The sequence below is a fragment of the Podarcis raffonei genome, chromosome 1 (assembly GCF_027172205.1).
Source record: "Podarcis raffonei isolate rPodRaf1 chromosome 1, rPodRaf1.pri, whole genome shotgun sequence".
Taxonomy (NCBI): domain Eukaryota; kingdom Metazoa; phylum Chordata; class Lepidosauria; order Squamata; family Lacertidae; genus Podarcis; species Podarcis raffonei.
Genome location: NC_070602.1, coordinates 22,197,374 through 22,212,916, shown reverse-complemented (window position 1 = coordinate 22,212,916; position 15,543 = coordinate 22,197,374). Strand labels below are relative to the sequence as shown.

General features: G+C 42.1%; 1 protein-coding gene across 2 annotated transcripts in view; it reads right to left on the bottom strand.

Moving 5' to 3' along the window:
* Nucleotides 1-3,305: 3,305 nt before the first annotated feature.
* Nucleotides 3,306-15,543, bottom strand: part of ITPK1 (inositol-tetrakisphosphate 1-kinase) — a 121,859-nt gene continuing 109,621 nt past the window's right edge. Inside the window, exons 7-10 of one of the 2 annotated variants that reach the window (XM_053376406.1) lie at nt 13,825-13,990; nt 13,025-13,092; nt 11,547-11,709; nt 3,306-8,555 (exon numbers count right to left, since the gene is read on the bottom strand). In XM_053376406.1, the coding sequence (XP_053232381.1) occupies nt 8,236-8,555; nt 11,547-11,709; nt 13,025-13,092; nt 13,825-13,990 (717 nt within the window). In that variant the 3' untranslated portion in view covers nt 3,306-8,235. Of the gene's footprint in view, nt 8,556-10,359; nt 11,424-11,546; nt 11,710-13,024; nt 13,093-13,824; nt 13,991-15,543 lie in introns of those variants that run through there. The other variant, XM_053376414.1, reaches the window with a different exon arrangement.

Below are 15,543 nucleotides of genomic sequence, written 5' to 3'. Positions count from 1 at the left end.
GCGGGAGGCCCCATTAGCTAAAGTGGTACTTCAGGTTAAGAACAGTTTCAGGTTAAGAATGGACCTCCGGAATGAATTAAGTACTTAACCCGAGGTACCACTGTAAAAGAAATACAATATAAAAATACAAAAGTATGCTGCGTTCGGAAGGCAAGATCCTGTGCAGCTTATTACATGATCTGCACATCATCATGGGGGCAGAGTTTTTTAGCATTATCTCATGAACTGTGGGGCATACAAGACACAGGCACAGTACATGGTGTGGTTAAGTGTGCTGTTTATTTCCGTTAAATTTGATGTCAAATGTACTCTGTGCTATTGCTATTCATCCTCAGTTCAAGGCGGGTTTCTTTTAGCACGCAAATGCACACACCCACCAAGTGCAGTTGGAGAAATGGGGAGAAAACTAGACTTGCCATTCCGCTTCTGATTTTATCCCAGAATGACCCTATTTCCCCTGCCAGTGTTGCTGCTGAGGTTGGGGAGAAGGATGAGCCAGCCCTTGTCCCGAGAGGCAGCGGCAAGGGAGCATCTTGTTGCCTCTCCATGGCCTCCTCATATTATTATTTACTGAATTTATATACTGCCCTATACCCAGTGGTCTCGGGGGGGGGGGGTCACAGTTGCTGGAGAGCAAGTCAGGAGGAGGAGAGGCTTCGCTTCCACCACGCAGGCCCAGCTCTTTGTGATGCACTGACTTTGAGAGGCAGGCAAAAGGAAAGGGCTACCCAAGTGGAAGAAAGATTTGTCCTCCTAGTAGAAAATGCTCTTTGGGATGGGATATCAGGCCGATCAGGACCTACAACTCTACAAAGCAGCAGGTTAGAATATGTGCAATTTAAACTGCACTGGGATTGTAAATCTGGATATGAAAGTTGTTGTGTGCTTTTTAAAAAAAGACCAGTCTTATGGAATAAAATCTCACCCAAGTCCTGAACCCCAACCCAGCTATCTTGAACCATTAAAAAGAGTGCAGGAGAAGGTGGTTTAATAAGGCATTTATTTTAATTATGTGTTTGGAAAAGGACAGTGTTGTACCCAAAGCAGACTCAGAAACAACAGGTGATACTTAAGTGCATTTTACTCTCATTAAAAAAAATCTGTCACAGGTGTTTGGCAAATAAAGACAAAAATGGGATAAACTGCTATTGAAATCAACAACATAAGCAAGAGTTGAGAAGCACCATATTATTATTGAGAAGAATGTCAGAGATGCAGTACATGTAAAAAAGCCATGGAGCTAATATTTTTGGTTTTTATAGAAGCCCAGATGTTTTTCTTATATCTAATCTAATCTAATCTATCTATCTAACATGTATGTATGCATGTATGTATATATAATATATACATATTCAAATTAAATACAAAACCATTTAGTTTTTAATGAAAGTAATTTTGTGAATGGGAACATAACAATCACAACACTCACACTTGCTAACACTACAGAAAGTGGCAGAGAATTATGAATGTTCTTTTGCAACCTTGGAAGGAGGAGGAAGCTGGTCCCGAATGAGGCGAGCTTTGAACTGGGAACACTGAATGTCAAGCATGCCTTAAAAAACCAAAACCCACAACAATTCCTGATTCATCAAACAAAAGATGTGAAATCCCAATTACTGGCAAAGATTAGTCCAGTTTAATGGGGTCTTTATTGGGGATCTCACTCGAAAGGGTGCACTTGAGCCACGTTTATAAACACTGAGGAAGGCAGGGATCTAAAGAAATAAATAATTTTAAAAATACATCTAGCATAGATTTTCATTTTTACAGCAGACTTTTCTTTTCTTTACAAAAGAGATGAAGACCTCTTATCATTCATATACAGCCTCAAATATAGAAGTCACTATTTTATACTTACATATTTGCAATGTTCTGATACTACACAAATCTCTTCACACCCTGAAATGTTGTATCAGGAAGTTACTGTGCAAGCAGGGGAAGAGAAACGTGAAATGCTAAAAAGGAAGACGTGATTCCTCTCCCCGCCACACACACCAACACACAGAAATTTCAGTAGCTTTGCTCATTAGAAATTAAGACAAGCCTTTTTGCCACCTTTTTTTTAAAGGAAGGAATTAAACTGAATTAATAAACACTCAAGAGTTTGATTTTCAAGTCATCCATAAGTCAATTATGCTGTTAAGCCCAGTGTACAAAAAGCAGCAGATCCAAGGGTGGGCACTCTGATGTATCTGGCAAACACAGGCTATAGCCTAAGAAAACTTGCACCCCTATATATTTAGTAGTGTTTGAGGTGCCACAAAACAATGTTATTGTTCCTGGACTGTTCCAATTTAGGTGGCAGGTCAGTTTGCTTCACTGAGTGCTCCGTCATATAAAAAACAGAACGCTTCCAGGCAGGCAGGGAGGTGGCAGCGAAAGGGATTTTCACCTAGGCAGCCCCTTAATAATCTAGCTTTCTATGTACCTACAAACCTGCTGCCTGAAGCAGTTCAGTCCAGAAGTTTTAGCGCATGACCTTTTTGCTGCTCTCCCCCAGGGAAAACTGCTCTTTAGAGCTCAGTCGGAGCAAATGGCAATTTTGGTCTTCTCCAGATTGATGTTTGCTCTGATTTAGCATCGGCTTTTCCCTGGGAAAGGAGCAGGGCAAGGGGGGAAACTGTTCAGACCTATGACTAGAAAGGGCTGGGCGAGTGGGAAACTTCTTAGATCCATGCTCTCTAGGTATGGGACACAAGCCCTGGGTGAAAGAAGGAAAGTTCATATGGATTTGTTGGTCAAACGTGTGCTTTTGATCACAGGGGCTAAAAAAGCAGCAAGAAAAGGCTCAGCTGCTTTGAAATAGCAGCACTCAAGTTGTGCTACAGGTTGTTATGTAGAAATTATGTTTCTTTAAAAAGAGATGGCTCCTCATAAAAGCTGAGTTTTAATATTAGAGCTGCAAGGTTAAATTATTTACCTGCCCAATGAAGTAACATTTTGCTTGACTAAGAAGATACCCCCAATATTTTTAATACAAGTAGTTAAAATTGCAGATTGAAAGCATAGTAATAACAGAAGAATTCCTTCTCTTAAGAAATTAGGAATGTCTTGTCTAAACTGATGCCTGATGCACACATGTATGATTAATTAAAAATAAAGCTTTTTTGATAGGTGGAATGATAGAATCATGGAAATGACCCTATAGATCATCTAGCCCAAGCCCCTGCAATGCAGGAAAATGCGCCCATATAGGTATCAAACCCATTACCTTGGCATTATCAGCAACATGCTTTTTTTAAATCTGCAAATTGATTTAATTACGAACCAATGAACTAAAACTCATGATTAAACCAACCAAGACGGATGACAGACGTAGTTTTTATTGATTAAATGTCCAGCATCCACCACCACTTGACAACATTTTCCGACCACACAAGAATGCTTTTGAAATCAAGTGTCAACCAGGGTGTGATGGGTGCGTGGGGGGAATAACAGAGGGGTAAACTCTTGTAGTTTTAAGTCAGCCACGACAATAATAATAAATCAGGTATATGGATAACGTAGCCCCATGTAACTCTAGTGGCTGATTTCTTTAAAGTACAGTTCAGTGCCATGAATAATTTACATAAATTAGGCTATAACATTACAGCAGATTCTGAGAAATTCTTTACTTTTGACTTATTTTGCACACTGGGAGAGCATGGCAGCGCTCATGGCAATGGCATTACATTCACACTGAAAGAGCTAGGTTTTATATACGTTTATTTCTAGAAGGAAGGGCTTTTCAGAACTGGGGGGGGGGGCGAAGCTGAATGGGCTGTGGATTTATGCCCAAGTGCACTCTGAAATCTTTCAATCCATATGTACACAAAACACTAGCGTGAATGTCTTCTTTTTGTTCATACAAGGATGGGCAAAGCACCTGTTTCTGTAATACAAAAAAAGCCCAGTGGCTGCCTTCTGACAGGGCCTTATTTTAAGCGTGACATTGCTAAGTGCACGCAAACATTAACGTTCTCAGACAGTCCGAGAATTCTTTGCAACTTCTGTTAAAGATGTATCTACTGAACAGCAGCAGCAGCCGTTCAGTTAGCTGTTCTCCTTGCCAAAGGTATATGTGTTAACCCTTGGTCCTGTCCCACTGATGGCTGCAATTGCCTTTCATTTTAAATTAAAGCAACATTTATACATAAATGCGTAAGTTCCCCCTTCCCCAAATTTACAAATGTTTGAAGAACAGTAGCAAAACAAAAACAATTCCCCCCTGACTCAGTAGCAAGACTGTTCCAGGGCTTGGGTGTATCCGTGACAGCTTTGGTGCTAGCCAATAGGTAACCAACACTGGCCTTTTCTTGTTCCAACTGAACAAGGAAAACCTGCTGGACGATAGCCCTATTCAGGCATAAGTTCTCTCCGTGCATAAAGAAACAAGTGACTCAGTGCATGCTGCCAAACTGTACCCCTTCCAAAGCATCACAATTACCGTGTTTAGAGCACTCCACAAGCAAAATCTGCAGCGGGGAGCCTCCTCTACCAATAATTTTCAGCATTTAGATCCCTGGTTATATGCTGGAGTGGGACGGCACTTGACAGCAAGCTCTCACTCACATTTGTTTATGCATTCAGTAAAAACGGTGCCCAATAAGGTGTGTGTGTTTCCTGTAAGACAGAAAAATGTACAACTGTTTTCACCCTATGTATGACAAGGAATATCACGCGTACTTTCAGACTGTTAAGCACACACACAAAACTGGCACTGGAAACTAAAATCTGGAAGCACCTCAAATACGGGTTCAAGAGTTTTGATGCTCCTGTGGCCCATAGATGAAAAGTTCATTTTATACTGATGTAGCTTTATTTTTAATAACATTTGCTAATTGCTCTGCAATTTGAAACACCACACCCTTACTTCCCCAGCACTTGTGTGAATTAGTTGCATTCCTTACTCATGCCATATGGAAAGACTGATGCAGAGAAGCCTGAGGAATTCATTTTCTGCGGAATCCACTGCAAACTGGTTATCCTTTGGAGTTTGCATTTCTCCAGATTTTGAGATAAGAGATCTCAGCTCAAAAAAAACATATGGAAATGCTTTTTTTAAAAAAGTGTATTTTAGTATTATGTAAGTTTAGAAATGCACACACACACTGATGTAAAAGACATGTTCAAATATGTATTTTGTGATAAAATACATATTTAAAAATAAATCTTGTGTGGTTTAAAACAAAAATAATTGATTCATGCGGACACGGGAACAGGCTTATGAATGAACATGTGTGAAATTGACACAGACCAGAGTTGGACTGATCCACCATCCGTAGTTTGACCCAAGATACTGACAGGCAAATGTCATACTAACAGAACTACAACTTACTTGCTGATCAAGCCAGTTGTTAATACCATCTTGTTACAGAATATTTGTAGGATATGAAACTTAAATAAACTTCAGTTATAGCCATGGGAGGAAAGGGGCTGGTCACCTATTTGGCTACGAAACTTAAATTAGGTTCTATTGGTAGTCAAGATTTGGACTGCATTTTTGTGTTACAACTTCAAAGAAATTACAAAATTTATTAAATAATCATTTTTAAACAAATATTAAAATGCACAATTATATTTCAGTAGTTTATTTTGGAGAAATGAAGCAGTGCAAAATAGGCCAACCACAATTTAGAAGGCAGCCGCGAAAATAATTCCTTGCTTATTATTAAATCTAGCAAACAGCATAAATACACTGTAATTGGATCCAATACTCAGATTCATGTAAACATTGTTAGTTTTGAAATGTTTCCCCATTACTAAACCAGACCGAACAGACTCTTCTTCTAGCTTGCTCACCCCTTAACTCATATTTAATATTGCCACTTCAATTTTTTTTAAAAGGTGTGGGGGGGAGTAATAATTAAAAATGCTCCGTAAGCCAGTGATGCCATAGTACCACAATATATATCATGGTAGACTGCTTGCTCCCTGAGGACATCTGTGGCAAGAACCCATGACTCTTCCTGCTGCTCACAGCCCATAATGGTAAGTAAAGCAAAGTTTGTGACAGTACATCACATTGCTGGTTTCCTGACTCATGTCAACGGCAGCCAATGAGGTGGCACAGGGTTTGCAACACTCAACATGATAACATCACAAACCTTGTATTACTGAACATTACAGGCAGAGAAGGAGGGGGAGAATCAGTTGCTTTCAGTGATGCTTCTCACCAAGATTAAAAGGGTTTTAGAGAAATATGTTCTGTTTGCATTCATTTATTTTTTTTACATCACAAACTTTGAAAAGGCTTCCTGCAACAGGAAGCGTTTGACCTACTTTTCACTCCCGCCCCAAATGCATGTTTTAAAAAAATGCACAGGCAAATCCGTACAATTTGTTTTGATGCCTCCACAACGGCTGACATGGGAGGAAGATAATTATTTAGGATTGCTGTGGCTTAAATTTCGTACGGAAAGCGCTAGCGGTCTCTCGTGGAAAATAGTTTACCAAGGATAGCCTCTTTCAGAGGGTGTGGGGTGGCTAATTAAGTTTATTACTTTCTTGTGGCGTTCTATAACGGAGTTTATAAATGAAACGCAAACATATAAGTTAGCATTCTCTCCCCAACCCACCCCCAGCTGCCCTCTAATACCAACACTTATAAACCTTTCTCCAAAAAACACCCCCCTATGGTTGGGCAGGGTGAACACTTGTCAAGTCTCCAAAATGTGTGTGGTCATTCTCCCACTCTGGCTCTTCCCATGCCCCAAAATTCATCAATTGCTCCCCGTTTCTCTTTCTTTATTGCATATCCAAACATTCTTGGGACCAATGGGGGGGTCCTTAAGGCCAGTTCATATTCTTTTAGCGTTAACAGTACATCAAAGCAACGTGTGACATGTGAAGTGGCTGGCAGACATGCATGATGGACATGCTCCGTTCCCCTGAAAACCACGTGTGCTGGGAGAGAAAACACATGTACAGCCTGGGCCACAGGCTGGCTTGCATGCACACATATCCTCTTACCATGCACTCACCATGTGTGAACTGGCCTAGGGAGCTACAATCCATGTAAATGCTCACTCGCTCCATCGGTATCTAAGCCCGATATAAGACCTTACTAGCGTTTCCTTAATTAAACGACTTAGTGATTGTTTCAAAAAGGAAGAAGCCCACAATCTCACCAACAATGCCATCTCAACATCCTGGCCAGCTCCATTAATTTTGGTTTAAGATTCGGAACTGGACAAAGGCGGACAAAATTCCTGGCAGGAGAATTGAAAGGAATTGTGTGCTGAAAGAGTTTAAGGTGCACTTTTGCTTTGCAACCAGGTCCTAAGGTATAAGCAGGCTGTGAAATAAGTTATGGATTCTATAACATTGGCCTAATGACAGTATTCCGGTGACAACGAGAGGAGGTGGGGAGAGAACGAGAGAGACAGCCAAACACAAAGAGTGATTGGATTGGGTGGGTGGGTAGTGTAATGAAAGTTGCCACCCGTTGGTTTTTTTTGTACAAAGTTCTGCCTGTTGAGTAAAACGAATGATGGGGAGTAGTGGTCACAAAACTAGTTGACCCTTTGCAGTCTCAGGATCAGCAAAGCAGCAAGAAAATTTAAAAAGGCCTGGTTGAAAAGGATTGTCCCGGATTACTCCTGTGCCAAATACAGCAACATTCATATACGCCAAAGGAACAAATGGCAGTGTTGCGTCGACCTACGCCAAAAAGAAATGTACTGGGAAAACAGACTGTTCACACTTGCCAAGTACGTAATTTTCTTATGAGAAAAGGGGGAACATTTTGCAACTGGCCCTAACATTAGCGTCCACCAAACCAAAACTAATTCTGGGCATGTAGGTTGTGCCCTAGTCCCGAATCCTTTAAAAGCACCCATGGACATTCGTGCTTAACTCTTTGGACTGGTCTGGGAAGGAGTCACGAAGAAGAACTGGCATGTGCAAATTTTCAAATACAATCCTTATCGATTCTGTGAAGTTCATCCTTGAAATTCTGGTCATTAATAATCACAAAGAGGAAAGGAGTGGGGGGGACAGAGACCCCACCCTCCAACATTAAGATCTAGTGTTTAAGACACACACACACACACACACACACGTACGTATGTGTAAACTCACTACAAATCTACAATAGGAATCTGATGAAGTGGACCCAGATCACTAATCTTGTTTTTCATTTCCAAAATCACGCTGAACCGAGAGATTTGTTTCGTTTCGTAGTTGCATTACCAACCATCCTGCTCTGATCCTGGGGCCTACAGAGTTTTTTCTTAGTCCATGGCACTGATTGGGTTATTGAGAGGAAGCTTTCGTTGCCAATGTAGCAACGCAGTGTTGCTGGAAGCTAGGAGACACTGCGGAGTTGCAACCTAGTCTCTGGTGCTGAAGCTTCACGGAGCTGTTGGTCTCGCTCTCCACAATCCAGGAGTCTTTGCCCGCCAGGCTCCGGCAGCCCATGCTAGCACAGCATGTCCGCTCTCCCGCTAGGCTGTTGTTCTGCTCCGCCAAGTGCTTGCTGCGACTTAGCTGCGACACCTCCGGAGACTGCCCCTGCAGGACGGTAGCTATGTGATTCAGGAGGTCTGTGAAGAACTCCGAGACACCCTCATAACCTGAAAAGGGAATGGGAAAGAGGAACAGTCAGGCATGGATGTCTTCCTATTAGACTAGCTCTTTCTGTAAGTTCTCCCCATTCTTCTTCTCACCCTGTATCAGGGACTGGACAGAGGAGGAATGGTGGAGACCACCTCCCCGTCCTCCTAAACCTTCCAGAGAAGAGGAAGACAGTATAGATTCACAACAGTGGTTTGATGAAGGTCACGGCTCAGAGGCAGATGAAGAGAAGAAGGGCAATAATGGGAGAGAAGGAGGAGGGGGAAGCAGACACGGAGCAGCTGGCTGACACATTATCACTAGAAAGCTTTCCAGACCCCCCTTCTCCCAGAACCCGGCGAGCATTGAAAGTAGGTGGGTGGTGCTGTTGACAATTGAGGAGGGGGGGAGTTTACTCGGAGCAACGCCATTACTACAAGAGGCTACATTTCTAAGCCTCTCTCTGTGAATACTGAATAAAAGTCCTTGGTAAAAGCTTCCGTGTCTTTCTATTCCGTGTCTTTCTATTCCTGGCAGCCTACCGGGGGTGTGTGTGTGTCAGATTCCCTGATGCCTGACACCCTGCAATACACAGGGACAACAGCTTAAGAAGTGATTATTTATGGGGGAGGCTTCCGGTTCTGCTCTGCCTTAATGGAGGCAGTCCCCAAGGCAGTGGGAGATCACAGGCGAAGGAAAAACAAGGATGATTGAGGGCAAATGATCCTTGTAAATTCCCCCCCCCCAGGGACCGGGGGGGGGAGGACTTCACTCGCAGTTCGTCTTGGTACCTGGCTCTTGTTCTGGCATGGAACACAGAATTTTGGAACACAGAAATAAAGAAAATCATCAAATCTAGTATGCGGGGGGCCACTTTAACTAAATTATATATAATTCGGTACTTGAATGATTGGTATTAATAACTGTATTATAAATTGGTACTGTTATAATGAGGCTATTATTGGACTGCAATTGAAAACTAATAAAATCCCCCCCTTTAAAAAGGGGGATCATTTTTTGTGGGAATGTAACAGTCGAATTCTAAGCTATACTCCTAAAAACATACAGCGGAGGACTATCACTTGGGTTTGCATGCTCAGCTGGTTTTGTTCTCAATAGTGCTGTCCTTAAATTACAACCCTTAATTCACCTCGTGATTCCTTTACTCGCCAAAGAGGTCACTGCAAGAGAGGGCAAGAGAGTTAACCTAACGCTCTTGGACCAGTTTTTTACCCCCTTTGGTGAAACCATACTATGCAGGCCATTGTTAGGAATATTGAGGAGGGCAGACACTGCTCAAGATCCATTCTTAACCATGATGCACCCAGAACAACCCAAACCAAAAGGTCCACGGGGGACCATGATTATATTCCCTGCCAGTGTGAGCAAAGGTCATCCACTCATTGACTAGGAACTGGCATTTGCAACTATTTTCCTGGGCCAGATCTTGTTCCCTTTCCCTTTCTGTGTTGTGAGAGAAGATGAAGCAGGAGATGAATTAGTAAGAGGACGTGTTATGTTGTCTGTCAGAAGTCACTTTGGTACATTTGAACACTGACTACCATCTCCCCCTTCCTACCAAGATGGCTTTGTGTTTTCTGAGTTTGAGGAGCATAGGTGCTTCTCTTGCATGGCTCAAGGGTTTAGTTCTCTAGAACTTCCCTCCAGAAGCATGGGAGAAGAAATCAGTTACCTAGGTTAGTTGTCCCTTAACCCATTCCTGATACATTCACACATGGAACTGAACCGAAGTATTCCTACATCCTTTTCCATTCTCTCAATGAAAGTTCCTGATGAAATGGGGATTCTAATTCACAAATCAAATCTTTCTTTCTTTCTTTTAAGTATAATTCAGACCTCCTACCAAGTGATGGAGGAGCATTTCACTGGGTCTGCAATTTTAAGCAATCTGAACTACCTTTCAGAGCAAATATATAATTATTCTTTGGATCTCGCAGTTTTCTGAAATCTGGATATGGTTCTCAGCTTATAAAACATCCAAAAAGGCACTTTTGAGGATAGAATACATTTGAAAACGAGTACAAGGAGATAAATAGTATGCAATATGGATTTTCATACAGGTTACAACGTGACTGGAGGAGGGGAGAGCAGTGAAGTGTCTTTAGAGCACTTTAAGCACTAAAACATCTTAGCTGGAACAGCCCCCAAGTGTCTGATTGTGGAAGGAAGGGCAAAAAGCACATTTCCTCTCTAGAAGTGATGACATCGAGTGCCATAAAGCAAAGCAAACCCACCATGTTCCTAGCTGCAATATTTTAAAGTGAAATTCTTTTCCAGAGAATGATAAATCCTCATGACAGAATAAAGCAAACATGGGATAAAGTAGGGGAAACCTGGATATTTTTAGGTGCTATACTTAGCAAGAAATGTTAATCTAAATACAGGAAACATATCCTGAAATTGGTTTTTGTTGTGGTTAAGAGATTTCAATTCATAACACCAATTTCTCATTATCAATGAAACTCCGGTTTCTAGTTTACTGCTGTCCAAGTTTTCCCTCTCAACCTCCCGCCATCATAGTAGGAACATTGCAGGGAAGGTGAGTGCTGCTCCACTGTTTCATGCAAAATCACAAAATGCATGGACATTACATGCAAGTATAAGCATGACTGGGGAAGCTGATTGGGTCACTTTCCAGAAACGTATACGCTGGTGTTAAAGAAGTATCTGTACTCACATGTGATGTCCAACAAAGTCTTCCTGTTGACAAAAGGACTTCTGTTGCACAATAAAACTTCCCCTCCCTCTCCTCTTGTGTGTCCCCCAAATCTGTTCTGGGTCCCCCCTCAACATGTCACGGCAGATTTGGGGTGGGGAGAGGAGAGGAAAGGCAAGTGCCAGCGGAAGTCCTTGGGCAAATGAAACTCCTGCAATGGGTACAACCCATTACACATTTGCTGCAGAAGGTGGTAGTGAAATCACCTGTATTTTCCATATCCGTCGTAATGTTTGCAGATGCTCTCATACGCTATGTAGCAGCCTGCTCTTACCTGGGAATGCATTTATATCGATGACAGCATGCTGACCAGTCTGGTTGTTAATGATGATGTCAATCCCAAAGAGAGAAACACCCAGGGCTTGCCTCAATGTCTTCGAGATTGCCCGAATGACATCATCGTTTGGCCTCTCAAACACGCCTTCTATTTTATCTAGCTATAAAGGAAAGAGAGGGAAAGTTTAAAAACTGGAGTGTGTGTTTTGTCTCCAAGACAGTTTCCTATTTTATTGCTGGCAGATTTTTTAATCATTGATTAATGACATCCATGAAAGAGTGTCTTGTGTTTTTTTTAATACTCTATGGTAACTGCATTATATATTGCTTTCAGTTATGAGACTTTAGAAGAGGGGGGGTTATCTGATGCTCATAGGATGCCTCAAAGCCACGCACTCATGGAAAAGTTACGATGGACTTAGTTACTCATGTAACTTTTCTAAAGGTTCAGGTGTAGTGCTTTAAGTGGTATACATGCACCTGGGCCATTAGCACTCCAAGGAAAAAAACAACAACTACTAAGACACCCTTATTTTAAATGACTTCTGAGTACAAGATCAACCAACATGCTTTATGCAACATATTTCTTCTCTCCTCCCTCCTACAAATTCTTGTACGCCCTAAAAGTCTGCCCCAAAACCCCTGAAGAAGATTTTGAGGGCCTGCTGGGGCAAGGAGAGGAAGGTAAGAACCACTGAGCAAGCAATGTCTTGTCTTTTTGCACCATGGCTGCAGGGTGCTAGGATGGAAGCAGGAAGCACAGTGGCAGCAAGTCAGGTGGCACATCTCATTTCACCTCTAGTGGCTAAACGGAACATGCCACATGGCTGCTGAATAGAGTAATGATAGACACCAAGTTGCACTCCAGATGTTGTTGGACTTCAACTCTCAGCAGGCTCAGCCAGGACAGCAATGGTCAGGGAGGCTGGGAGTCGTAGACAAGTGACATCTGAATGATACCACACTGGCTAGCCTTACAACTGGAGTTTAGGGCAGTGGGACCAACTAATTCACTCTTTTGTCCCATTTCCTACTGCGCAGCCAGTGCAAGCCACATCTGATATCTAGGAGACAAAAGTGACTAATCAAGAAAGGGTCTTACGGACTAGGAGAAAAACACAAATACAGGGGAACCTCGGTTTTTGAGCATCTCAGAAGCCGAACGATTCAGAACCCGAACGCTGAAAACCCAGAAGTGAATGCTTCCGTTTTCAAACGCGCCTTCGAAGTCGAATGACTTCTAAGGCGTGTTTCTCCATTTTCTCAATGAAATTGGCCGACCGCCCATTAAATTAAAACATTTCAAGAGGCTTTCTTGGATGATTTCGATTTGCAACTTTGCTGTAGCAGAAACCATTCCTAGAATGAACCAGGAAAGAATGGCTTTGGAATGGAGACATTGTTGCAAAAAGGGGCCTTGAGATCTGTTTTGTTACTTGAGTCACTGTATTCAGAAATAGGCCTTGTTATACTTACTGCTGTTAGGACTGAAGAGGATTCTGGCTTTGATACGTTGTGGCTGTTGAAAAATATCGATTCTCTATCTGCAGCGTGTAATAGTAAGAAAAGCATAAACGTTAAAACAGAACTCTGGACCTGATGATTTATAGGTGATTACTGTGCTGTACAGGTAGCAGAAAACCCTCCCTTCTGCATTCAAATCATTATTCTTGGCTCCTTAAGGGATTTGAATAGATAAATGCAACACCAGGGGGCAGTGTAACCCAGGAACTCTATGTGTCCTTGCGATATTTGCAACTTGTTTAGAAGTCCTGGGACGATTTTACATCATCCCTTCATTTGCCCCAATCCAGAACGAGCACTGCAATACTTCATCACAACATAATGGACAGGGAGGTGGTACCTTTTCTGCAAAAGGGAGGGGACAGGAGCTTTTAATTAAATTGTTGTGTTCTTGAAAAGAAAAATATTGGGGGGAGGCACTAGTGATGTCACAAGCAGGTGCACGTGGCTCCTCACAACACTTGCAAAAGCAATGTGTGCACACACACACAATATGATGGGCTGTGTGCTGGAAAAATGTGATACATTTCCAACCAAAGGCTTCCCCTCAAACAAAGACATCTGGATTCTGTGCAGATGTGAGAAAAAGCAGACCATTTACTGCAAAACAACAACGACGACAAACATGATTATCCATCATGACCTAAAGCCCAATTCTTGAGAAGACAGGTTCAGAGGAGTCCTCCCCTTTGGCCACCAAGATTTCTTTACTGTTCAGGCTTGCACCAAAAGTGCCATTCTCAGAGGTTTACCTGAAATGCCTGCTGAGAAGTTCTTCACAGACGGTCTCTTCACCACAGTGTATGACTCTCCAACCACAAAGACTTTGTATAGGACGGCGTTGTGGTTGATGAAGCTTTGGATCACACACGGAGGTTGGATAGCTTTCAGGCCTTCCTGGTTGAATATGATAGCCATCTGAAAAATGGATATGGGAAACCACATATTCTTACAAGGACTTGCAATTAAGCGTAATTAACGCACATTACGTGGCGTACAGGATCACTGCCGTACCAGTGGCTCCCTGCAGCAGTAACACAGATGCACACATAATCATTTTCAAGTCCTAATCATTTTAAAGCCCTAAATGGCCTTGGTCCAGTATATCTGAAGAAGCATCTCCACCCCCATCGTTCTACCTGGACACTGAGGTCCAGCACCGAGGGCCTTCTGGCAGTTCCCTCACTGCGAGAAGCCAAGTTACAGGGAACCAGGCAGAGGGCCTCCTTGGTAGTGGCGCCCTCCCTGTGGAATGCCCTCCCACCAGATGTCAAAGAGAACAACAACTACCAGACTTTTAGAAGACATCTGAAGGCAGCCCTGTTTAGGGAAGTTTTTAATGTTTGATGTATTACAGTATCTTAATATTTTTTTGGAAGCCGCCCAGAGTGGCTGGGGAAGCCCAGCCAGATGGGTGGGGTATAAATAATAAATTATTATTATTATTATTATTATTATTATTATTATTATTAGTCTGGAGAAGGTGTGGCTTCTACCTTGCACCTGGGTGTGTTCGTCATGCAAATTGCCAAGTGGATGAAGAGCCCACTTTGGCTGCCTTTACATTTAGTATTCAGATGAGTCAATGCAGAAAAAAGCTTTCTGAATTATTTTATGCAATGTTTGGTTTTGGGGTGGGGGGTGGGAAGGAGACTGAAAGAAACCAAAGTTCCTTATCGGAGATCTCATACAAGCAAAAATACCATTTTAAACCTTGAATGAACAAGTATGGACTGACAATAAAACCTTTTATTTTAGCAGTTTTGCATGACACAGCAATGAACCAATGGTCCGTATGCAGCTTTCTGGGCAGGGACTGTGCGACTTCTGTTGAGCCGCTGTTATGTTTTCTTTTGTACTGAGCAGTTGGGGACACTTTGCTGCCCCTGCCTATTCAAGCTGACAGCTAGCTTCTCACCTGCTGCGCTAACTTTAGAATCATGGAATCATAGAATCGCAGAGTTGCAAGGGACCCTGAAGATCTGTACTTTAAAAGTATAAAGTATAATTTAACATGAAAACTCTTTAAAAGCAAACCAACAGCCAGCCCACTGCATCTCTGAAGTCAGTGCCACTGCTTTGCTTAAGATTTGGGTTCAGAATTTAATTAATGTCTTCTTAAGCTTTATTCCATACTTTTCCGTCAGGTAACCCAAGAGCAACAAAGAGCATCCTTTTATCAGTGTGTGCTGCATGTGGATAACATGGGGACCTAAAGAGGCATTCCTATCAGTTGCTGCACAGGTATGAAGCTCTCTTTTTACAATGCCTGCCTCTTGATGCAGAGTCTGAATACCTTCCAGGTAGCTAAAGGTAAAGGACTGGCATTTAGTGGCTGGAATTTTTAAAAATGTCTCTGTACTAAATAGAATTAGGAACTCTCTAATGTTAATTTGGAGAAGAACACTTCAATAATAGTATTTCATTAACTGGGTATTAAGTGTTTATTAATTTGGCTTGCAGAATGAGAA